The 24619-nt window shown below is 39.7% G+C and overlaps 1 protein-coding gene across 1 annotated transcript in view; it reads left to right on the top strand.

Moving 5' to 3' along the window:
- Positions 1 to 15924, top strand: part of LOC128380871 (B-cell receptor CD22-like) — a 49398-nt gene extending 33474 nt beyond the window's left edge. Inside the window, exons 4-9 of the mRNA XM_053340746.1 lie at positions 14167 to 14436; positions 14609 to 14869; positions 15155 to 15236; positions 15311 to 15371; positions 15536 to 15705; positions 15858 to 15924. Of these exons, the coding sequence (XP_053196721.1) occupies positions 14167 to 14436; positions 14609 to 14869; positions 15155 to 15236; positions 15311 to 15371; positions 15536 to 15705; positions 15858 to 15924 (911 nt within the window). The remainder of the gene's footprint in view (positions 1 to 14166; positions 14437 to 14608; positions 14870 to 15154; positions 15237 to 15310; positions 15372 to 15535; positions 15706 to 15857) is intronic.
- Positions 15925 to 24619: the final 8695 nt, after the last annotated feature.

Here is a 24619-nt window from a genome sequence, read left to right as displayed (position 1 = left end):
GCTAATTACACCTGGTACAAGAAGAATGTACATCCAGACCTTCAACCTCTCAGTAAAGAACCACAGCTTGTCTTCAGCTCCATCCAGTCCTCCGACTCTGGAGAGTATTACTGTACACCTGACAACCAGTTGGGGAAGAAGACATCTGAATACATCTTCATTGATGTGAAATGTGAGTGAAACACTTTGTTGCTATAGGCTTAAACTGCCGGATGACTCCCACGATGCTTCCTCTCTCCTCCTCCTCTCTCCTCCTCCCTCTCTCTCTCTCTATCCATCCATCTATATCCATTAACATTCATGTACTATTAATGCAATCAATAACCTAAATTTCTTCCCCGGAGTTGTCTGTGCTTCCTCATCTCACAGGTAATCTGGGCCTGTAGACGTCCAGATGAATGATTCCAGTCCCGGACCTTCAAGCTTCATTGTTGATTTTCATTGTGCTTCTCTCTCCTATCCTTCCTTTCTCTCCCCTCTACCCCAATCAGTCGAGGCATATGGGCGCCCACTCTGAGCCTGGTTCTGTCTGAGGTTTCTTCCTGTTAAAAGGGGCTTTTTTCTTGCCACTGTTGCCAAGTGCTTGTTCATGTGGGAATGTTGGGTCTCTTTAAAATTAAAACCTGAAGAGTTCGGTTTAGAACCTGCTCTATGTGTAAAGTGCCTTGAGATTACTTTGTAGTGATTTGGCGCTATACAAATAAAGATTGATTGATTGATTGGAGAAGCAACAAACAGCTGTCGGACTTGTCAGCCTTTTTTTTAAAACATGGAAAGATTTGTCTGATCATGTCTTCTTTCTTCAGCTCTTCCTGCTTCACATTCAGTCCGCTGCTGTAGTTCACTGAATACAACATGTTGAACTAATGCAACTATTCCTATTCCTATTAATAATTAATTTAGAAAGCAACATACAGTTGTTCAGATCCTCAGCCTTGTTTCATAAACTTCACATTCAGTCTGCTGCTGTAGTTCGCTGAGCTGCTTCAATACAACATGTTGAACTAATACAACCCTTCCTCATTTTATGATTAATTCATATTAGTATATCTCCTCCAGATGGTCCAAAGCTTCCCTCTGTGTCAGTGAGTCCCTCTGCTGAGATAGTGGAGGGCAGTTCAGTGAATCTGACCTGTAGCAGTGATGCTAACCCAGCAGCTAATTACACCTGGTACAAGAAGAATGAAGACTCACCAAAAGCATCAGCATCTTCACCATCACTGATGTCAGACCTGAACACACTGGGAATTATTACTGTGAAGCCCAGAACAGAATAGGAAGTCATAACTCCACCTTACATCTGACTGTTGTGACAGGTAAGACACACACACACACACACACACACACACACACCATTTATTAATAAGCCATATCTCCTTTCTGTTGGTCTCAATTTTAGGGAAATCAATGATCACCAACTTGATTCTGATGCTGATTCCTGTGTTTCTCTTGCCTCCTCTGCTTCTCTTGATTCTCTGGATAAGGTAAATCCATGAAGAATACTTACCTTCATTTATTCCCTTAAAACAAGTCTTTAAGCCATGAATTTAATTTTGTTAAACATTTCTTCATTTTATTGGACTCAATCCAGGAAGAAGAAAACTCTCAGCTCCACCACTGTACTGAATGAACCTGAAGAGACTATAGAGGTTAGAGAGAGAGAGACCTTATTGACAGAACTTACATTAAAATACAGTTATGATTATTTGACTCATGAACTCAAAGTTAATTTAATTTTAAAGAGCAACTTCCTATGTAGAAACCAATAATGTTTATTTTGTAATTCTAACCGTATGCAAATTGCATGAATGAGGATCATTGAGTCTCATATTATCATCTCTCTCCATCAGCTGGACTCTTGTCCTGTGTATGAGAACGTCTCAGACTTGCAGGTCAACACTGGAGCAGAGACAGACGACGAAGAGATCTACGAAAACCTGAAGTAAAATCCAGTCAGGTTGGAGCCTCCTGAAAGGTACAAAACAGGCTGACATCAGATTCATAGTTACAGTTATGAGATGTACCTCATCTAAAGGTCATGTGATTTTGTTGTGATGCAGTTGAACCAGAGGCTGGACTCACCTGATGGAAACAGAAAGTAGTACAACAGTGAAATATGAGAGTGGAGAGAGAGAGAGAGGCTGTAGAGGACCATGTGGACGTTTTCATGTTCAGTTTTCAGCAGCAGCAGCAGCAGGTAGAAGTGAGTAGCACAGACAGTCAGTAACAGCATGTAGCAGAAGCTTTGAGAAGAATGTGCTGATGGCAGCTTGAACTGAATCATGTCCACGTGTCAAACATGATTGATTGTTTAGATCAGTTGAATATCAGGTGGTGTGTGTGACTCAACTGATTTATAATTTACTGAGTGTTCTGTCTGAACTAATGCAAGCTTATTTTTAGTTATATTACAGATATTTAGGATTAGAGCTGCAATGCAAACTGTTATTTTAAATGTGTACATACTGTATTTAATCACTTTTGAGGAATCCTGATTGGCTTCTTGTGCAGTTTACTGTATATTTTCACACATCAAACATAATCTCAGTTCTATCACACTTTGCTGAATGTCACATTATCCAGGTATTGCAGTGGCTGATATACAATAAACAGCCAGCTTCCACAACATCTCTGTAGTTGGAAACATGATTTCAGTTCCCTCTCACTGCTGCAGAGGGCGACAGTGTGCAGAAGGTTTCAGCTTTAAATCGTTTTTATGTTTATTTTTCAGGATCTGAATGTATTTACCAGATATGAAGACAAATAAAATGTAAATCTTTTCTTTAAATCTGTTCTTTTGTGCCGATTTATTTCTCACTTTCCCTTTTATTTTAGATTAAAGATTAAACTTGTCACAGTGTAATAGTTTTTTATAATTTGGGATGTTGCTAAGATGAAGATACACAGACACAGTTTGTATTGGAGAAGACATTAATTGTCATGTTAGCTGTTTATCTTCTTTTCAGTGCATTTAAACTCTTTGGGGTCACTCAGTGAAGCAGAATATGTGGCAGTTTACTGAGTATGAAGCCTTTTCAGTATAACAGTCCATATTTGTTAGTGACAGCTGTAGATCACTGACTGAATCATTTTCATACTTAAACACCTCGACTGTGAGAGTTTGTTCAACTACTGTACAACAAGGTCACCAATGTGAACAATCAATGCTTCTGAAACTGAACCTCTAACTGTAATGATTAATGAATTTAATGTCAAGTGTAAACATATTAACATGCAACTCAATCATAAAAAGTGAAAAGTACTGAAAGTGAATTTAAATTGAAACAATCAGCGATGGATGGTAAAATGTTGTCTCAGTGTTGTGATTCAGTATCTCTGATGTTTCACTGCCATCTAGTGGTGAAGCTTCAGTGTTGCAGATTCAGGCTTCATCACTGAGGACTCCCTCCACTGTCTACTTTAAAGGTATAGTAAGCGATGATGTGGGAGAAAAGGAGGAGAAAAGTTGTTGATATTCGAGTGAAAACAAAACAAAACCTACCCCTCCCTTCATGCTCCTCCGTGCTCTAACCTCAAAGTTCATGGACACGCATCGTCATGGCAACGGCAGTCTGAAGCGTCTGCTCCCGTACTGTAAGTTAGCTTCAGTTTGGGAAGCTGATAGTACAGGTAGCATGTGTTTTAGTAGCAAGTTTGAAAATAAGTATGACAGTATTTAAAAAGGTGTTGAGACCAAATAAGCCAAAGTCAAAGCGGAGGAGTAACTTAGTCTATGTATAAATGATGTTAACTGAGTAACTACTGTTATTGTGTAAGAAGAGAAAAGAGCAGATATACGGGAGGAGTAACGTCACACAGTGGAGTGTTATTTAGAGGGAAATAATGTGGTATATGTCTCCTGTAGCAAATAACTAATACCAAGTTTGTCTGATGTTATTTATGTGTCATTACTATCATGGTGTAGCTCTGTTCCTGGTGGAGGAGGGGTCAGAGGTCAGAGTTCAACCAGTTCAAATAGCCTGAAACCAGGTGAGCTACAGGTGAGTAGACACTGCAGGCTCACAGACTTACAGCTGAGTAAGTATGTTGCTTTGCTTGCTTGTATTATTTCATAAATTCCCTCCATAAATACCCCTATCCTGTGAAATAAGGCCAGATTACATCAGTGTAACAGCATTACCTCTGAACTGACACTGGCTCTATAATGTGAAAACTGCATCTGATTATAATAAAATCTGATTTATGAACACTAATGAAATGTTAACAATTTCCTCATTTCAGGAGAATTCAGGACCTGGACCTTGAGCAGTCTCATCAGCTGCTACACGCTGTCTGATGAGGAACCCAAGCATGATGTTCAACCTACTGTCTTCATCACCTGGAAATGTATGTTTTATTTATATATATATATATATATATATACATATATCCAGTGGTGTGCACAAGGGGGGGGGGTTGCCCCCCCTCGTGGCCCAACTGTTGATAAACACGCACTAAAGTGCCCTCTTGGTAGCCAAAATGTGTGCTAAGGTGCCCTCTTGGGAGCCAAAACATGTGCTAAAGTGTCTTCTTGGGAGCCAAAATGTGTGCTACTGTGCCCTCCTGGTTGGCAAAAACATGCACTAAACTGTCCTCTTCAGTGGCGAGAACGTGCTGTATGTGCCCTTTTTTTTCTTTTCGCCCCTGCCCTTCAAAAAGTCTGTGCACGCCACTGCATATATCAGTATAAAGCAGAATCAGGATATCACTAGAAAAAAAAAAAATGTACACAAACATATTTGTAAATTGTAGAAAGTCTTACATAATTCGATACTCAGTTGTTAGTTGAAGCTAGTTACTGTAAGTGTGACACAGAGAGGAGAGGAGGCAGGACTGAAGGAAAAGACATTTATTGAGGGGAATAGAAATGGGATGTTGAGCTGGGAAAAGACTGAATACAAAACAGGGCAGGCTGGATTATGAGCCGGGCCAAGCAGGGGGGAATGCTGTTGGGAGCAGAGCAAGGTCCAGGTCTGAGGAGCAAGGTCCAGGTCTGATGAGCAGGGTCCAGGTCGGATGAGCAGGGTCCAGGTCTGATGAGCAGAGTCCAGGTCTGATGAGCAGGGTCCAGGTCTGAGGAGCAGGGTCCAGGTCGGATGAGCAGGGTCCAGGTCTGATGAGCAGAGTCCAGGTCTGATGAGCAGGGTCCAGGTCTGAGGAGCAGGGCTACAGGATGAGAGGCTGAGAGGTTTCTGGAGCTGACATCATTCATTTACTGTGTGTTTTCTTTTCCTCTGCAATGCCTGGATAACCTGCTGCTCTAAATCAAGATTTTCCAAATTTGGGATCAATAAAGTAAATCTATTTATCTGTGTATCAATCTGTTGATGTAACAAAACACAACAGAGTAAAAACTAGCAGGAGTTAGCTGTTCAGGTTGAGTGACCAGAGTTGAAGCTAAGGATAACAGCATTTTGGCGCGTGTATCACTCCTATCTTACTGTGATAGTCAGCCTGTGTTTAGTCTTCGTGGTTGTGAAGCTAACATGCAAAGCGGTCAAACAGCTGTACTCAACTCTGCTGCTTTACAGCTAACATCACAACAACAGCATATCCTGACTAACTAGACAGTGAGCTGAATGTCCAGGTAGGTAACGTTACAGTTTATGTGAAGCACTGAAGAGCTGATGTTACTCACCTGTCCGGCACAAGCACAGCAGCGTCCGCCTTCACTCGCTGGTCCCTCCGCGGTTAGAAAACCACACCGATGTGACACAAGTCTTTGTCTGGTCAAAGTGCTTCTTTTTATATTTTTTGTTCTTCTAAGCTTCTCCTCTCTGGATGTTTCTGGGTGACCTCTCCTTCTCCACAATGCCCGTAACAGATTCACTGTTTCTATCTCTGACTGCCTCCATTACCTGACCTCCTCCCTCCATCTGACCCGTGAACCAGCATGAACGCTCCTTGTCTCTGATTGGCTGGACAGCTTGCGGATAGTGAGGAGAGATTCAATGATTTTGACAAAAAGTGTATTGGATTATTATCGCTTACTATACCTTTAAAGGCTCAGTTCACCTAAATAACAAAACACATATTTCATCACTGACCTCCTGTGGTGTCTAGCCCTGCAGTTAGTTTTGGATTCATTTAGCTGTCACATTGTGAGAGTTTGTTGTTTTTTTATGAGGTATTTATGTCACTTTTAATGTTTTTCTATTTAAATAAAGAACATCTCAGTACACAATCTATCTGACAGAACTAAGAAAATGTTTTTCATCTGTACCCTCAATATTCAGCCTTTTGTCCTGTTCAGTTAAACTGCGTCCTTGTTCTCATGTTGGTGTATTCAGTGTCTCAACATAAAAGTGTGAAGAGACGCATCAAACCAACTGTCACACATCCGTCACGTGGTTTGTTTATTCTGCAGACTGAACTGTGTCCACGCTTAAAGATTAAGATTATAAAAATGTCATTATTTACCTTCTCTCTTTAAATTACTAACAGAACACTGGTCTCTTATTCTCTTTAACATTTAAGGTCTTTGGAAAACAGTAAAAATGTTGGTTTACTGTCATTTGCCTCCTCATGCATATTCATAACAACAAGAAAACAGTAAAACTTGGTTGTCACATTTGGCTCCTCCTACATATTCATAACAGTAACAAACAGGAAGGAAATAACTTCATTTAACATCCTGGTATCTGACTTCTGCTCACAGATCACAGGCGACGAGCATCTTAACGGACAACGCCCTTCTCTGCTGTAAGTAGAACAGTTTACTGATATGATTATTACATGTTGTTTACATTATTTGATGTATTTTATTGTCTCTGAAGCCTCACAGAGAGATGAGAGGAGCAGCTATGAGTTTAACAGCAGCAGCGAGTGGATTTGTTGTCTTCCTTCTCTCTGTGTCAGGTACTGTACATCTACATTTACATTGTAGGACATTTAGCACACTTATTCATGATAGCATGAAGTCATTTTAAGAAAGTCAAAAATATCCCAGATCAGCACCTTTCTAGGTTTGAATGAAGTCAAAATGGTAAAAACACTGTAACAAGATGTTGAGCTGTGTTTGCGTCATGAGTGGTGGGGGTGGGGCCTGGCTGATATGGTTTGTACTCCCTCCCTCCATAGATTGTAAGAATCATATATTTTTATTCATGCATATGAATGTATTCATAGTTCTATGATGGTACAGCAATGCACTGAGAATTTCATCTTATCATGATGTTTTTAATCAGTTTGGTGATTTCTGCACTCTGTACTGTAGAGCTGGGCGACTGTTTTAGCTGTTACAACTATGACAGTTTCCCCTTTCTGTGAAAACTTATTGACACCTATTTCATTCTAGCAGCTTTCAGAAGTTTCCAGTAAGTCCTGTTCTGCATTTCTTTCTCGTTTTCACACTTAGCTGAGCAGCAACTTGACCGCAGAACAAACAGAGAGGAAACTGAACAAGACAAGCACAGACTCTCTAATGATTCGAAAGTTTTTTCTTCTCATCCTGATCAGTAAAACCACATTAATGTTCACAGCTTCAATATATTCTTGTTCCTTCATTGCACCTTCAGACTGTACCATGCTCTGTCTCAGTGCAGAGAGATTAACTGTGAAGTACGGTGATGAACACACTAGTTGTTAAAACACAAATGTCTCCTCTTTCCTACCGTAGTAAGGTAGACAACGAGCTACAACATTATTTTGATCAAACGAGCCGTCCTCCGAGCTGGTCTAATAACATTGTTCTCTATGTACAGCTGGCTGTGAGACGAGTGCGCAGGGACCGTCTAGAAAGTGCAACACCGAAAACAAATACTTCAAACTATATTTAATAAACCCTGACGACTTTATTCAACTAAGTGTAATATAACCAACAGCAGACTACTGATTTGTCAAATGATTTATAGGACACTGCACGGTATAAAAGTTCAAACTATTAAATATAGTTTTAAATATTTCTTTTCGGTGTTGCACTTTCTAGACGGCCCCTGCGCACTCGTCTCACAGCCAGCTGTACATAGAGAACAATGTTATTAGTCCAGCTCGGAGGACGGCTCGTTTGGTCAAAATAATGTTGTAGCTCGTGGTCTACATTACTACGGTAGGAAAGAGGAGACATTTGTGTTTTAACAACTTTTCACTTTTTAGTTATTGACGTGTTCATCTCTCTCAAGTGTCATCTGGAAACACTTAAGTTGTATGTAATGTGTTGTAATATTTTGTCAAATTGATGAAGATATTTTTTCCATCAATCTTCATAAATATGTTTGTATTTTGTGTTCACATTTGCTTCATTCAAGACGGGAATTATAAAGTGTTTGAAATGAATATGAGGGGAAATTATGTAATTGGTGAATATAAGATGTATAAGAGACACACTTCAGGTGTTCAGTTTGAGCTTCTTCTAAACAACAAACTAAGAAAACAACATTACAAACGTGCAGAATAAATGGACTAAAGCTGAAACACTCAGTTCTAGTTAGATTGATGCACAATGAGGAGCTTTTGAACTGCAGATAAAATCATATTGGTGCCATGATCCACTTTGTCTTATTCACTGATTCTTAACTTGTTATAAATCTGATTGTGGTTTCTGATGTGCTCTGTGTTACAGTGGTACAGGGTCAGAATGACTGGGGAGTGACTTACACTTCTACTCACATCTGTGCCTTAAAAGGATCAACAGTGGACATACACTGCACCTACAGATACCCATCCAGAGTAAATAATGTTGATACTGCAGTTGATGAAACATTCTGGTATAATAAATGGAGTAATTATGAACCTGTGGATCTGAAAACAGACTCAGAGTACGCAGGTCGTGTGCAGTATCACTGTGATAAGAATGACTGCACTCTGACAATCACAGACCTGAGAGAGAGAGACTCAGCTGAGTACAAGTTCAGGTTCAAAACAAACCAACCAGGAGGGAAATATGCTGGTGTACCTGGAGTCACTTTGACTGTCACAGGTAACATTTTTCATTGGAAGATATAATCACATTTCAAATTATTAATATTATGAAATGTTACTGTGAGGGAGATTCCACAGTTACTGTGAATGTTTGTGTGTGTGAACATAAATTATATTTCTGCTCTTTCTTCACATATCCAGATCTCCAGGTGCAGGTGATCCCATCAACACCCTACCCAGAATATACCTGGGCAGATCTAAAGTGTCACAGCAGTTGTCGTCTACCTGATCGTTCTTCCTTCATCTGGTACAAGAATGGACAGAAAATTAAGGGTCAAACATCTTCTACTTATGAAGGGTTCTTTTATCCTGCAGACAGCTCTTCCTGTGCATTAAGAGGATTTGAGCATCATCCTGCTCCTTCAGTGTGTGAGTTTACAACACAGTCTCCCACTAACATAACCACATCTAGTGGAGCCTTTAAACTATTGTACTATACATTGTATGTTCATGTTTCTGGGGCAGCATGTTATTCAAACATTGTATAGAAGTGGATTAAAATCAAACCTCAGCTCCATGAGATTTTAGACATGTTGCACTCTTATATCTTATTTACTGTGTTGAGTGCAAAATGTAAAATTAAAGCTGCAAGCAGCGATGATCAGGCCCTCGCTCCCCATGCACCGCCCCAAAACAGCAAAAAGTGCCGTACGTGCATGTCGGGTTAGGGTTAGGGTTAGGGTTAGGTGCTGTAGTTGCAGGGCAGACACAGCAGGCACGTAGACTTCTTGGCACCCGGGCTTTTATTGACCATTGTGTGATGGGGCTAACTTATACTGCCTGTGTCCACTATGTGGCGCTAGAGATCACCCACCAATTATATGTAATGTTGTAGTGTGTAATGTAGAGAACACACCCTGTAAATTTCATATAAATCGCATAATTTTTGTCATATGAGGCTGACTGTAGGTGGCGCTGTGTATATGACACAGTATTGATGCATAGATGTGTTCAGGACGTGACCATCTACATGCATGATGAATTTGGTGTAGATGGGACAATGTCTGTAGGAGAAGGGCTTCCTGCTTTATGGCGAGGCATCGAAATTGTCAGTGCTGCCACGCCCAACAGGAATAAGTAATTGAAGAGATTTTGACTTTTTATCCCAATGTGTCAAGATGTTTCTTAGCGAATTTGAGGTCGGTTGGATAAAATCCCTAGGAGGAGTTTGTTAAAATATAGGGTATGGAAACGGCCAAAAAAAAGCCAAACTTGAGCAGTTTTTCCAAGATGGCCAACTTCCTATTGGACTTAGGGTATGGGTCCAGATGGCGTTTTTGTCAGTCTGGAGATGATACATAAACCTGCTGAATTTCATTCTTCTATGTTAATGTGGATGGAGGTGGTTAGATTTTGAAATATTCAATGGGGCGCTATTGAGCTGTTTAGTTACGCCTATCCCACTGAAGTATATAGGATGTTAAATGAACCCACTCCAGACTTGTTTGTCAAGTTTTGTGATCGTGGAGGCATCCCTTGCCCCTCAATAACGGAATTGTATTTCATGGTGTTGAATGTGTTGTCATGGCAACAGTATTTGATGATGGATCATGAGCTGCAGAATGTAGCATCACCAAGGTCTTATGTCTTCACTGGGAGTAATTAGTCAAAGAATGAAGCAAATTACTTCCTGTCTCCAATAGGTGGCGCTATGACTGTCACTAAATATGAGACTGTTCAGGCCAGGACGCTGAACAAGCATATGAAATTTGGAAAAGCTCAGACCATGTGGAGTCAAGATATGAGGGTTTGAAATTTCATGCTGAGACTTCGAAATTCGCTGCGTCGCCATGGCAACCAGTAATGACAGGGGGGAAATGCTTTTGATAACTTTCCATCTCCAGTGTCTCAAGATGATTCTGTGCAGATTTGAAGTGGATGGGATGAAATCGCTAGGACTAGTTCGTTCAAATATGATGTGTAGAAATGGCCAAAATCAGCATCACAATTGACAATTTGATTCAAAATGGCCGACTTCCTGTTGGTGTTAGGGTATGGGTCTAAGAGACTTTTTGGTGCATCTTGACAGGATGTACATGTGTACCGAATTTTGTTTGTCTATGTCAATCTGGGGCGAGGGGCCCAATTTTATTCATTTGTCAAGGGGGCGCTACAGAACCATTTTGCCACACTCATTAGTGCAAACCATTAAATATCAAATTTTTCACGGGGTCTGGCTTGCGTGCACAATTTGGTGACTTTTGGGGCACGTTTGGGCTGTCAAAAAGGCCATTATTTTGTCAGAAAAAGAAAAATCCTTACAGATACAATAAGGCTTTGCCCGCCAATGGCGGGCTCGGGCCCTGATAAGAGTTTACATTTAAAGAGTCAGTTCACTCAATAATACTAAAAACATAGTTACTGACTTGCTCCTTTTTTAACCATGCAAATAGTTAGGGTTAGAAATTTTGAGATGTCAATCCTGGAAAAGCCTGCTGCCATCCCAACACAATGAAAGTGAATGGAATATTGTTTATACTGCTTAAAACTTTGAAAACTTATATTTAAACTATAGATGTATGTGTCTAACCAGAAACATTGTCTCTGTTACTTTGGATAATCTACAGACTTTGCTGTGGACATTTTTTAATACTTCTTGTGTAGAAAGTAGTTCCAATGGAAACTGTTGACATGATTTTATGTAAACTAAACTTTATTGTGTTGAGGTGATGTCGTTTTAAAACCTGAAAAATTAAACCACAGATATCTTCATGCATAGACACCACACACAAGAAAATATGTTTTTGATTTGGGTGAAACGGAATTAAGCATGTGAAAAACAAGACTTCGTGTTTAGCTTTTATAGGATTATTATCATAACAAAAGTTACAATAGTACTTAAATCATAGTGTTGTTTAAATTTATTGTATCTTTCAGGTGTCCGTGGTCAATCCTGCAACAGAGTGATTTACACTGACAGAAGCATCTGTGCCTTCAGAGGCTCATCAGTGGACATTTCCTGCACATACAGCAATCACGGACCTATCAGATCATCATTCTGGTTCAGTCCTGATCGTAGTCATCAGTGGCAGAATCCCTCACTGCCTGAGGACCTTAGTAAAGACTCCCAGTATGCAGGTCGTGTTCAGCTCCTTAAAACAGAGAGCGGATGCTCCACTCTGAGAATCTCTGACCTGAGAGAGAGCGATTCGGCCCAGTATCGCTTCACATTCAAAACACAAAGGTTTGAATGGAAGCATACTTTACCGGGAACAACTCTGACTGTTACAACTCTGACTGTCACAGGTACTGATGAACACAAACACTGACACAGTACATTTAAAATGAATTGAATGGGGCGACTGGTTGAACTAATGGAGATTAATTTCATTAAATATTGTTGACAAATGAATTATTTTCATAGTTTTTTGACCTAACTTATTCTAGGTTTTTTATAATGATCCACCAGTTTAGTTGGTCACTTATATGAATTGTCATTATAACTGTCTGCCTTTGTGTTCATTATTTGTGATGTACAAATGGTTTTTCTCTTTTTTTCCTCACAGAGCCAAATCTACAAGTGCAGGTTAACAGAGTCAATCAGTCTTCTACCCAGGCAGAGCTGAAGTGTCACAGCAGCTGTCGTCTACCTGATCGTTCTTCCTTCATCTGGTACAAGAATGGACAGAAAATTCAGGATCAAACATCTTCTACTTATGAAGGGAACTTTTCTCCTGCAGACAGCTCTTTGTGTGCATTAAAAGGATTTGAGCATCATCCTGCTCCTTCAGTGTGTGAGTTTACAACACAGTCTCCCACTAACATAACCACATCTAGTGGAGCCTTTAAGCTATTGTACTATACATTGTATGTTCATGTTTCTGGGGCAGCATGTTATTCAAACATTGTATAGAAGTGGATCAAAATCAAACCACAGCTCCATGAGATATTAGACATGTTACACTTTCATATCTTATTAACTGTGTTGACTGCAAAATAAATGTAAAATAAGAGTTTACATTTAAAGAGTCAGTTCACTCAAAATACTAAAAACATATTTTCTGATTTGCTCCTTTTTTATCCATGCAAATAGTTACAGTTTTATGTGTCTAAATTTTGAGATGTCAATCCTGGAAAAGTCTGCTGCCATCTCAACACAATGAAAGTGAATGAAATATTGTTTATACTGCTTGAAACTTTGAAAACTTATATTTAAAAACTATAGATGTATGTGTCTGACCAGAAACAACATCTGTCACTTAAGCTGAGCAGGTTTTGTGATTTAATAATAGTGTTATTTTAAATTAATTTTGTCTTTCAGGTGTCCGTGGTCAATACTGCAACAGAGTGATTTACACTGACAGAAGCATCTGTGCCTCCAGAGGCTCATCAGTGGACATTTCCTCCACATACAGCAGTTATGAATCTATCAGATCATCATTCTGGTTCAGTCCTGATCGTAGTTATCAGTGGCAGAATCCCTCACAGCCTGAGGACCTTAGTAAAGACTCCCAGTATGCAGGTCGTGTTCAGATCCTTAAAACAGAGAGCGGACGCTCCACTCTGAGAATCTCTGACCTGAGAGAGAGCGATTCAGCCCAGTATCACTTCACATTCAAAACACAAAAGTTTGAATGGAGGAGTAGTTTACCTGGAACAACTCTGACTGTCACAGGTACTGATGAACACAAACTGATGATGAGTGAAAGTGGTGAATAGTTATTGTTGAAGAGTTTCACATAAAACTGATTTGATTATATTGAGTACTTTCCTCCATTTACACTTTTGATTGATGATCACAAATTATTTCACCCAGCAGAACTACAAAGGTTATTTTGACTGTATGTTTGTGTATTTTACTGGTAACAAATTACATTTTGGGTCTTTCCTCACATATGCAGCTCTCCAGGTGCAGGTGACCACAATAACAGTCCATCAGTCTCATATGGAGGCAGAGCTGAAATGTCTCAGCAGCTGCAGTCCAGCAGGTCGTATTGTTTACGTCTGGTTCAAGAACGGACAGAAAATGATGGAGGAGGAAACTTCTCTTCATTCAGGGCAGTTTAATCCTGGTGACAACATCTCCTGTGCTTTGAAAGGACATGAGGATTACCGCTCTCCTTCAGTGTGTGAGTTTATCTAACTATGTCACTAACACAATGTCAAACTGTATCCAAGGTAACAGACAGTTGATTTTAATATGAGCAGCAACGAGGGAATCAAATTTCACTCCTCACTTTGTGTCAAACATTTGCTTCTTACATTGTGTCAGTTATTCCACTGTTGACCAAATGTTTTCTCCTCCAGATGGACCAAAGCTTCCCTCTGTGTCAGTGAGTCCGTCTGGTGAAATCATTGAGGGCAGTTCAGTGACTCTGACCTGTAGTAGTGATGCTAACCCAGCAGCTAATTACACCTGGTACAAGAAGAATGTAAATCCAGACCTTCAACCTCTCAGTAAAGAACCACAGCTTGTCTTCAGCTCCATCCAGTCCTCTGACTCTGGAGAGTATTACTGTACAGCTGAGAACCAGCTGGGGAAGAAGACATCTGAATACATTTTTATTGATGTGAAATGTGAGTGAATCACTTAGTTGGAGAAGCAACATACAGCTGTTGGACTTGATTGGTTTGGTCATGTCTTCTTTCTTCAGCTCTTCCTTCACTGAGCAGCTTCAGTACAAGACATTGAACCAATGATACCCATTCCTAATTTTATTGTTAATTCATATTGATATATCTCCTCCAGATAGTCCAAAGCTTCCCTCTATGTCAGTGAGTCCCTCTGGTGAGATAGTGGAGGGCAGTTCAGTGACTCTGACCTGTAGCAGTGATGCTAACCCAGCAGCTAATTACACCTGGTACAAGGAGAATGAAGACTCACCAAAAGCATCAGGACAGATCTTCACCATCACTGATGTCAGACCTGAACACAGTGGGAATTATTCCTGTGAAGCCCAGAACAGAAGAGGACGTCATAACTCCACCTTACATCTGACTGTTGTGAAAGGTAAGTTTTTACATTCAGCTACAGTCACACACTGCATTATCTTGAATGTTTTTAATTCATATAAACCTGGACAAGAATTAGTTTTGCAGTGATTTGATTTAAACATGTTTTGGCACTTGAGTTAGAGATGAAAGTGAGACTGTAATTACAGTATTGGACTTATAATACATTTAGTTAGATTTAGAGTTTAAAATGAAGAGAACTGATCATGCATATATTGACTGAAACATTGCTGTAACACCCTGATTAACTGTCAGTATTTTCTTATCAATCTCTATAACCCAGGAACAGGAAAATCAATTATTGCTGGAGTAACAGCTGCTGTTCTCCTGCTTATCATAATCCTCTCTGTCTTCCTATGGATGAGGTAAGCAGTTCTGTTTCACTGAATCATTGTTCAAAACTCAGTCATTTGTGTTTTTAATGAATTCTCCTCACCAGGAAAAAGAGAGCCTCCAATCAATCGTTTGAGGCTGAGGAGAGACCAGACGACAGAGAGAGGGTGAGGAGGGAGAGTTATACTATTCTATCCTGGTTTCACACTTCCACACTCACTATCTTAAAGTGACACTAGAAAACTCATCTGACTGTGAAGCTCTTCATGTTGTTTCTTAACAATCCATCTTCACAGAAACCAACACTTTCCTCATTTATATCACCCTCCAGACACAGCCAGAGCAAGACAACCTTCTGTATGCCAGCGTGCTCTTCTCCAACAACCAGGCAGATCCTCTCTACTCCAACATCAGATCAGCTCAGCTCCACAGACAGATGGAGGAACAAGAGGTTACCGAGTACGCTGCTGTTAACTTTAACAGAGCTGGTAATGCCCCGAGGTGAGCAGCTCTTCACACAGGAACACAGTAGCAACAGTTGTATTCAGTTTTTCATTTGTTACGTTTGTCTGTTACGTTGTTTTTATGACTGTTTGTATAATTTAATACAAAATCTTCAGATTCACCTGATTCATCTTTTATTTCCCTCTCAGAGCCAGAGGTCAGGAAACTGGGGAAGATCCATCTGCACTGTACAGCACAGTCAACAAAACCTCATGAACACATCAGCAATCTCATATCTGATATTGTAATTTTTTTTTCTGCATGTAATTTTAAAATACACATACATATATCTCAGGGCACAATAGAGTATTTTAAATTGACAGTTTAGCTTGTTAATTTACTGTTGATGTAAATTTCCATTCAGACATAGTTTCTATATTCCTTCATTTCTTTGTGGATGCTTCACAACAATGTAAGAAAGAAGTAAACATTTACATTGACAATATAATTATATAAAGATGTCAATGCAAAGGTTTACTGCTGATGGCACTGAACATTAACTTAAATCCATGTTTCATCTAGTTTTATTTTGCTTATTATGATATATTGTATTTCATTCAGGATCTGTACTACTGTTATACATCAAATTGATTTTACTCTTTACTGGTTACATTGGTTCTGCCTTATTATCAGCTTGTCAGTTATCTGTAAAGCACTTTGAATTGCACCAACCTGTATGAAATGTGCTACTCAAATAAAGCGTGATTGAACGTTTCATTGAGATCCCAGTAGATTAAAAGATCTCCTTCAAATGTGTTTTCAGTGGAAGTGATGGAGGACAACATCCAGTGTGTCCACAAAATCATTTAAAAGTAGATGTGAAGTTTATATTCAGCTTCAGCAGTCTGAGTTAGTCATATAGAGTGGATATTAGGGTGTCATTAAAACCGAATAACAGAATAATAATTTTCAGTGTCTAACTTCGACCTTTGTGCTGTGGTCGTTTTTTTTTTTTTTATCAAAGTTTTAATCAACAGTTGAGCCGTGTAGTCTAGTATGAAGTTCCCTCTCACTGCTGCAGAGGGCGACAGTGTGCAGAAAGTGTCAGCTTTAAATAGTTTTTATGTTTATTTTTCAGGATCTGAATGTATTTACCAGATATGAAGACAAATAAAATATAAATCTTTTCTTTAAACCTGTTCTTTTGTGCTGATGTATTTCTCACTTTCCCTTTTATTTTATGATGACACTTGTCACAGTGTAATACTTTATTATGATTTTTGGAAGATGCACAGACAGTTTGTATTGAACAACATCTTAATTGTTATGTTAGCTGTTTATCTTCTTTTCAGTGCATTTAAACTCTTTGGGGTCACTCAGTGAAGCAGAATATGTGGCAGTTTACTGAGTATGAAGCCTTTCCAGTATAACAGTCCGTATTTGTTAGTGACAGCTGTAGATCACTGACTGAATAATTTTCATACTTAGACACCTCGACTGTGAGAGTTTGTTCAACTACTGTACAACAAGGTCACCAATGTGAACAATCAATGCTTCTGAAACTGAACCTCTAACTGTAATGATTAATGATTTTAATGTCAAGTGTAAACATATTAAGATGCAACTCAATCATAAAAAGTGAAAAGTACTGAAAGTAACTTTAAATGTGTGTAAACAATCAGCGATGGATGGTAAAATGTTGTCTCAGGGTTGTGATTCAGTATCTCTGATGTTTCACTGCCATCTAGTGGTGAAGCTTCAGTGTTGCAGATTCAGGCTTCATCACTGACGTCTCCCTCCACTGTCTGCTTTAAAGGTATAGTAAGCGATGATGTGGGAGAAAAGGAAGAGAAAAGTTGTTGATATTTGAATGAAAACAAAACAAAACCTACCCCTCCCTTCATGCTCCTCCGTGCTCCAACCTCAAAGCGCATCGTCATGGCAACGGCAGTCTGAAGGGTCTGCTCCCGTACTGTTAGTTAGCTTCAGTTTGGGAAACTGATAGTACAGGTAGCATGTGTTTTAGTAGCAAGTTTGATAATAAGTCTGATAGTATTTAAAAAGGTGTTGAGACCAAATAAGCCAAAGTCAAAGCGGAGGAGTAACTTAGTCTATGTATAAATGATGTTAACTGAGTAACTAACCTCTACTCTACCATCAGTGATACATGTCAGGTTAGCGATGCGGTTTATTGAGAGTATTAAAAGATGTAGGAAGAAAGCTTCATACAGGAGCAGCCAACTCTGACATTATTTATATTATTAATATCAGTTAGTTTCATCCTGTTATTGTGTAAGAAGAGAAAAGAGCAGATATACGGGAGGAGTAACGTCACACAGTGGAGTGTTATTTAGAGGGAAATAAGATTATATATGTCTCCTGTAGCAAATAACTAATACCAAGTTTGTCTGATGTTATTTATGTGTCATTACTATAATGGTGTAGCTCTGTTCCTGGCGGTGGAGGGGTCAGAGGTCAGAGTTCAACCAGTTCAAAGAGCCTGAAACCAGGAGAGCTACAGGTGAGCAGATGCTGCAGGCTCACAGATTTACAGCTGAGTAAGTATGTTGCTTTGCTTGCTTGTATTATTTCATATATTCTCTCCATAAATACCTCTATCCTGTGAAATAAGGCCAGATTACATCAGTGTAACAGCATTACCCCTGGATTAACTCTGGCTCTACATACAATGTGAAAACTGCATCTGATCATAATAAAATCTTATTTATGACCACTAATGAAATGTTAACAATTTTCTCATTTCAGTGAATAATTCAGGACCTGGACCTTGAGTAGTCTCATCAGCTGCTGCACGCTGTCTGATGAGGAACCCAAGCATGATGTTCAACCTACTGTCTTCATCACCTGGAAATGTATGTTTTATTTTTTATATACATATATATATATACACACACATACATACACATACATATGTCCGTATTAAGCAGAATCAGGATATCACTAGAAAAAAGAAAAATGTACACAAACATATTTGTAAATTGTAGAAAGTCTTACATAATTCAATACTCAGTTGTTAGTTGAAGCTAGTTACTGTAAGTGTGACACAGAGAGGAGAGGTGGCACGACTGAAGGAAAAGACATTTATTGAGGGGAATAGAAATGGGATGTTGAACTGGGAAAAGACTGAAGACACAACAGGGCAGGCTGGATTATGGGCCGGGCCAAGTAGGTGTGAATGCTGTTGGGAGCAGAGCAGGGTCGAGGTCTGAGGAGCAGGGTCCAGGTCTGAGGAGCAGGGTTCAGGTCTGAGGAGCAGGGTCCAGGTCTGAGGAGCAGGGCTACAGGATGAGAGGCTGGGAGGTTTCTGGAGATGACATCATTGATTTACTGTGTGTTTTCTTCTCCTCTGCAATGCCTGGATAACCTGCTGCTCTTAATCAAGATTTTCCAAATTTGGGATCAATAAAGTAAATCTATTTATTATCTGTGTATCAATCTGTTGATGTAACAAAACACAACGGAGTAAAAACTAGCAGGAGTTAACTGTTCAGGTTGAGTGACCAGAGTTGAAGCTAAGGATAACAGCAATTTTGGCGCGTGTATCACTCCTATCTTACTGTGATAGTCAGCCTGTGTTTAGTCTTCATGGCTGCGAAGCTAACATGCAAAGTGGTCAAACAGCTGTACTCAACTCTGCTACTTTACAGCTAACATCACAACAACAGCATATCCTGACTAACTAGACAGTGAGCTGAATGTCCAGGTAGGTAACGTTACAATTTATGTGAAGCACTGAAGAGCTGATGTTACTCACCTGTCCGGCACAAGCACAGCAGCGTCCACCTTCACTCGCTGGTCCCTCCGCGGTTAGAAAACCACACCGATGTGACACAATTCTTTGTCTGCTGGTCAAAGTGCTTCTTTTTATATTTTTTGTTCTTCTAAGCTTCTCCTCTCTGGATGTTTCTGGGTCACCTCTCCTTCTCCACAATGCCCGTAACAGATTCACTGTTTCTATCTGTGACTGCCTCCATTACCTGACCTCCTCCCTCCATCTGACCCATGAACCAGCATGAACGTTCCTTGTCTCTGATTGGATGGACAGCTTGCGGATAGTGAGGAGAGATTCAATGATTTTGACAAAAAGTGTATTGGATTATTATAGCTTACTATACCTTTAAAGGATCGGTTCACCTAAATAACAAAACACATATTTCATCCCTGACCTCCTGTGGTGGTTCGCCCTGCAGATAGTTTTGGATTCATTTAGCTGTCACATTGTGAGAGTTTGGTGTTTTTTTATGAGGTATTTATGTCACTTTTAATACTTTTGTATTTAAATAAAGAACCTCTCAGTACACAATCTATCTGACAGAACTAAGAAAATATTTTTCATCTCTACCCTCAATATTCAGCCTTTTGTCCTGTTCAGTTAAACTGTGTCATTTTTCTCATGTTGGTGTATTCAGTGTCTCAACATGCACTAAAAGTGTGAAGAGATGCATCAAACCAACTGTCACATACGTCATTTTATTTTTAGACACTAAACTGTTCCCACGCTTAAAGATTAAATTAATAAAAATACCATTATTCATCTTCTCTCTTTAAATTACTAACAGGCCAGAACAGTGGTCTCTTATTCTTTCTAACATAGATTATATTAAGTCTTTGGAAAACAGTAAAAGGTGTTTTTAATTTCATAGTTTACTGTCATTTGGCTCCTCCCACATATTCATAACACTAACACACAGGAAGGAAATAACTTCATTTAACATCCTGATATCAGACTTCTGCTCACAGATCACAGACGACGAGCATCTTAACAGACAACGTCCTTCTCTGCTGTAAGTAGAACAGTTTACTGATATGATTATTACATGTTGTTTACATTATTTGATGTATTTTATTGTCTCTGAAGCCTCACAGAGAGATGAGAGGAGCAGCTATGAGTTTAACAGCAGCAGCGAGTGGATTTGTTGTCTTCCTTCTCTCTGTGTCAGGTACTGTATATCTACATTTACATTGTAGGACATTTAACATACTTATTCAGAGCAGCATGAAGTCATTTTAAGAAAGTCAAAAACATCCCAGATCAGCACTTTTCTAGGTTTGAATGAAGTCAAAATGGTAAAAACACTGTAATAAGATGTTGAGCTGTGTCTGCATCATGAGTGGTGGGGGTGGGGCCTGGCTGATATGATTTGTCCTCCCTCCCTCCAGAGATTGTAAGAATCATATATTTTTATTCATGCATATGAATGTATTCATAGTTCTATGATGGTACAGCAATGCACTGAGAATTTAATCTTATCAAGATGTTTTTAATCAGTTTGGTGATTTCTGCACGTTGTACTGTAGAGCTGGACAACTGTTTTAGCTGTTACAACCACAACAGTTTCCTCTTTCTGTGAAAACTTAGTGACACCTATTTTTATCCTAGATGCTTTCAGGTGTTTCTCACACATCATGTACTGCATGTCTTGGTGGTTTTCACACTTAGCTGAGCAGCAACTTGACCAAAGAACTAACAGAGAGGAAACTAGCCACAAACACAGACTCTAATGATTCAGTTTCTTCTTCTCATCCTGTTCAGTAAAACAACTTTAATGTTCACAGCTTCAATATATTCTTGTTCCTTCACTGCACCTTCAGACTGTACCATGCTCTGTCTCAGTGCAGTTTAACTGTAAGCTACAGTGGCTGACAAGGGCAAACCTGTTACACCTTAAAATAAAACATGCAAATAGACAAAACGTCAATAACTCATTATCAAAAACTGGTTAAAACATAAATAACAATGATAATAATAATAATAATAATAATGCATTTTATTTAAAGGCGCCTTTCAAAGCACTCAAGGTCACCTTACAAGGCACATATAACACAACAACAGTACATCAAACAATATAAATCAGGTGACATTTAGTACAAAGATAAAGAATAAATATGAACGTGACTACAAAGTGCATTAGTACAATAAATAAACAAGAATGAAGATTGCATAGCTAATGAGAGACAGAGTATGCCACTCTGAATAGGTGCGTTTTCAGGCGGGATTTAAAGGTGGAGACAGAGTCTGAAGTGTGAATATCTGGTAGGAGAGAGTTCGATTGGCGGGGGGCAGATCGGCTGAAAGCTCTTGACCCCATGGTGGATAAGTTGGCAGAGCTGGTTGGCAGAGGAGGATCGGAGAGTTTGAGAAGGAGTAGATGTGAATACGTTCAGAGAGATATGATGGTGCCAGGTTGTGAAGGATCTTGAATGTGAGGAGTAGAATCTTAAAGTCAATGCGGGATTTGATAGGGAGCCAGTGAAGTTGCTGCGGGGCAGGAGTGATGTGTTCAATAGAGGGAGTTCTGGTTATGATACGAGCGGCTGCATTCTGTACAAGTTGGAGTTTGTGGAGAGATTTCCGCGGAAGACCAAAGAGGAGAGAGTTACAGTAGTCCAGACGGGATGTGATGAGGGTGTTTACCAGGATAGCGGTGCAGGTTGGTGAAAGTGAGGGACGGAGATGATTGATGTTGCGTAGATGGAAGTATGCAGACCAAGTAACGTTATTGATGTGGGCTTCGAAAGATAATGTGCTGTCCAGGATGACACCCTGGTTGATGGACATGGAGAAAGTGTTGAGTGTTACTAAGGTTGATCTGGTACCGATGATGAGTAAATTATATACACACTATCAATAAAACACAGCAAAACAAACAATACCTTATTGTCTTTCCTGCTAGGTCGCTTGATCACAAATGTAACACTTAACTTACATAAATAATCCTTTAATATTTCCTTAACACCGTTAATTGAAGGGCCCTTTGCGCTGTCAAGGCAGCGTCTCCAAGACAACAGTTGCGTCCACTTCCTGTTTTGGTCATGACGCCTTCAAAGTAAAAGACCCAAAACGAAAGGGCACAGGAAGTGGATAAGGGAACTAAAAGAAAAATAAGGTTTTTAAATTATTATTTACAGACCATTTTCAGAGTCATTGACACTGGTCTCTAATTCTCTCTAACATTGATTATATTAACTTTTTGGAAAACAGTAAAAGGTGTTTTTAACTTGATGGTTTACTGTCATTTGGCTCCTCATGCATATTCATAACAGTAACAAACAGGAAGGAAGTAACTTCATTTAGCATCCTGATATCAGACTTCTGCTCACAGATCACAGACGACGAGCATCTTAACAGACAACGTCCTTCTCTGCTGTAAGTAGAACAGTTTACTGATATGATTATTACATGTTGTTTACATTATTTGATGTATTTTATTGTCTCTGAAGCCTCACAGAGAGATGAGAGGAGCAGCTATGAGTTTAACAGCAGCAGCGAGTGGATTTGTTGTCTTCCTTCTCTCTGTGTCAAGTACTGTATATGTACATATATGTACATGTAGCACACTTAATCAGAGCAGCATGAAGTAATTTTAAGAAAGTCAAAGTATCCCAGATCAGCACTTTTCTAGGTTTGAATGAAGGCAAAATGGTAAAAACACTGTAATAAATAGTTGAGCTGTGTCTGCGTCATGAGTGGTGGGGGTGGGGCCTGGCTGATATGGTTTGTCCTCCCTCCCTCCATAGATTGTATAATCATATATTTTTATTCATGCATATGAATATATTCATAGTTCTATGATGGTAAAGCAATGCACTGAGAATTTCATCTTATCTTGATGTTTTTAATCAGTTTGGTGATTTCTGCACTCTGTACTGTAGAGCTGGACGACTGTTTTAGCTGTTACAACCACAACAGTTTCCCTTTCTAGTGACACCTATTTTTATCTTAGATGCTTTCAGTGGTTTCTCACACTTCATGTTCTGCATGTCTTTGGGGTTTTCGCACTTGGCTGAGCAGCAACTTGACCAAAGAACTAAAAGAGAGGAAACTAACCACAAACACAGACTCTAATGATTTAGTTTCTTCTTCTCATCCTGTTCAGTAAAACAACATTAATGTTCACAGCTTCAATATATTCTTGTTCCTTCACTGCACCTTCAGACTATACCATGCTCTGTCTCAGTGCAATAAAGCTACAGTGGCCAACAAGGGCGAACCTGTTACACCTTAACATAAAACATGCAAATAGACAAAACGTCAATAACTCATTATCAAAAACTGGTTAAAACACAAATAATAATAATAATAATAATAATAATAATAATAATAATAATAATGCATTTTATTTAAAGGCGCCTTTCAAAGCACTCAAGGTCACCTTACAAGGCACATATAACACAACAACAGTACTTCAAACAATATAAATCATGTGACATTTAGTGCAAGGATAAAGAATAAATATGAATGTGACCATAGGATGTCTGGTGGGAGAGAGTTCCATAGAACGTCTGGTAGGAGAGAGTTCCATAGGATGTCTGGTGGGAGAGAGTTCCATAGAACGTCTGGTAGGAGAGAGTTCCATAGAATGTCTGGTGGGAGAGAGTTCCGTAGAATGTCTGGTGGGAGAGAGTTCCATAGGATGTCTGGTAGGAGAGAGTTCCATAGGCGGGGGGGGCAGATCGGCTGAAAGCTCTTGACCCCATGGTGGATAAATTGGCAGATGGGGCGAAGAGCTGGTTGGCAGAGGAGGATCGGAGAGTTGGAGAAGGTGTGTAGATGTGAGTAAGTTCAGAGAGATATGATGGTGCCAGGTTGGGAAGTGTTAGGGTTTAGGGTTGGGCGGGGGGGTGATGGTGCCAGGTTGTGAAGCGTCAGGGTTAGGGTTAGGATTGGGGGGGGGGGGGGGGGGTGATGATGCCAGGTTGTGAAGCGTCAGGGTTAGGGTTAGGGTTGGGGGGAGTGATGGTGCCAGGTTGTGAAGCGTCAGGGTTAGGGTTAGGGTTGGGGGGAGTGATGGTGCCAGGTTGTGAAGGATCTTGAATGTGAGGAGTAGAATCTTAAAGTCAATGCAGGATTTGAAAGGGAGCCAGAGAAGTTGCTGCAGAGCAGGAGTGATGTGTTCAATAAAGGGAGTTCTGGTTATGATACGAGCGGCCGCATTCTGGACCAGTTGAA

The sequence above is a fragment of the Scomber japonicus genome, chromosome 2, assembly GCF_027409825.1.
Source record: "Scomber japonicus isolate fScoJap1 chromosome 2, fScoJap1.pri, whole genome shotgun sequence".
Lineage (NCBI taxonomy): Eukaryota > Metazoa > Chordata > Actinopteri > Scombriformes > Scombridae > Scomber > Scomber japonicus.
The sequence above is the reverse complement of the archived record's forward strand: the minus strand, read 5'-3'. Positions and strand labels throughout refer to the sequence as shown.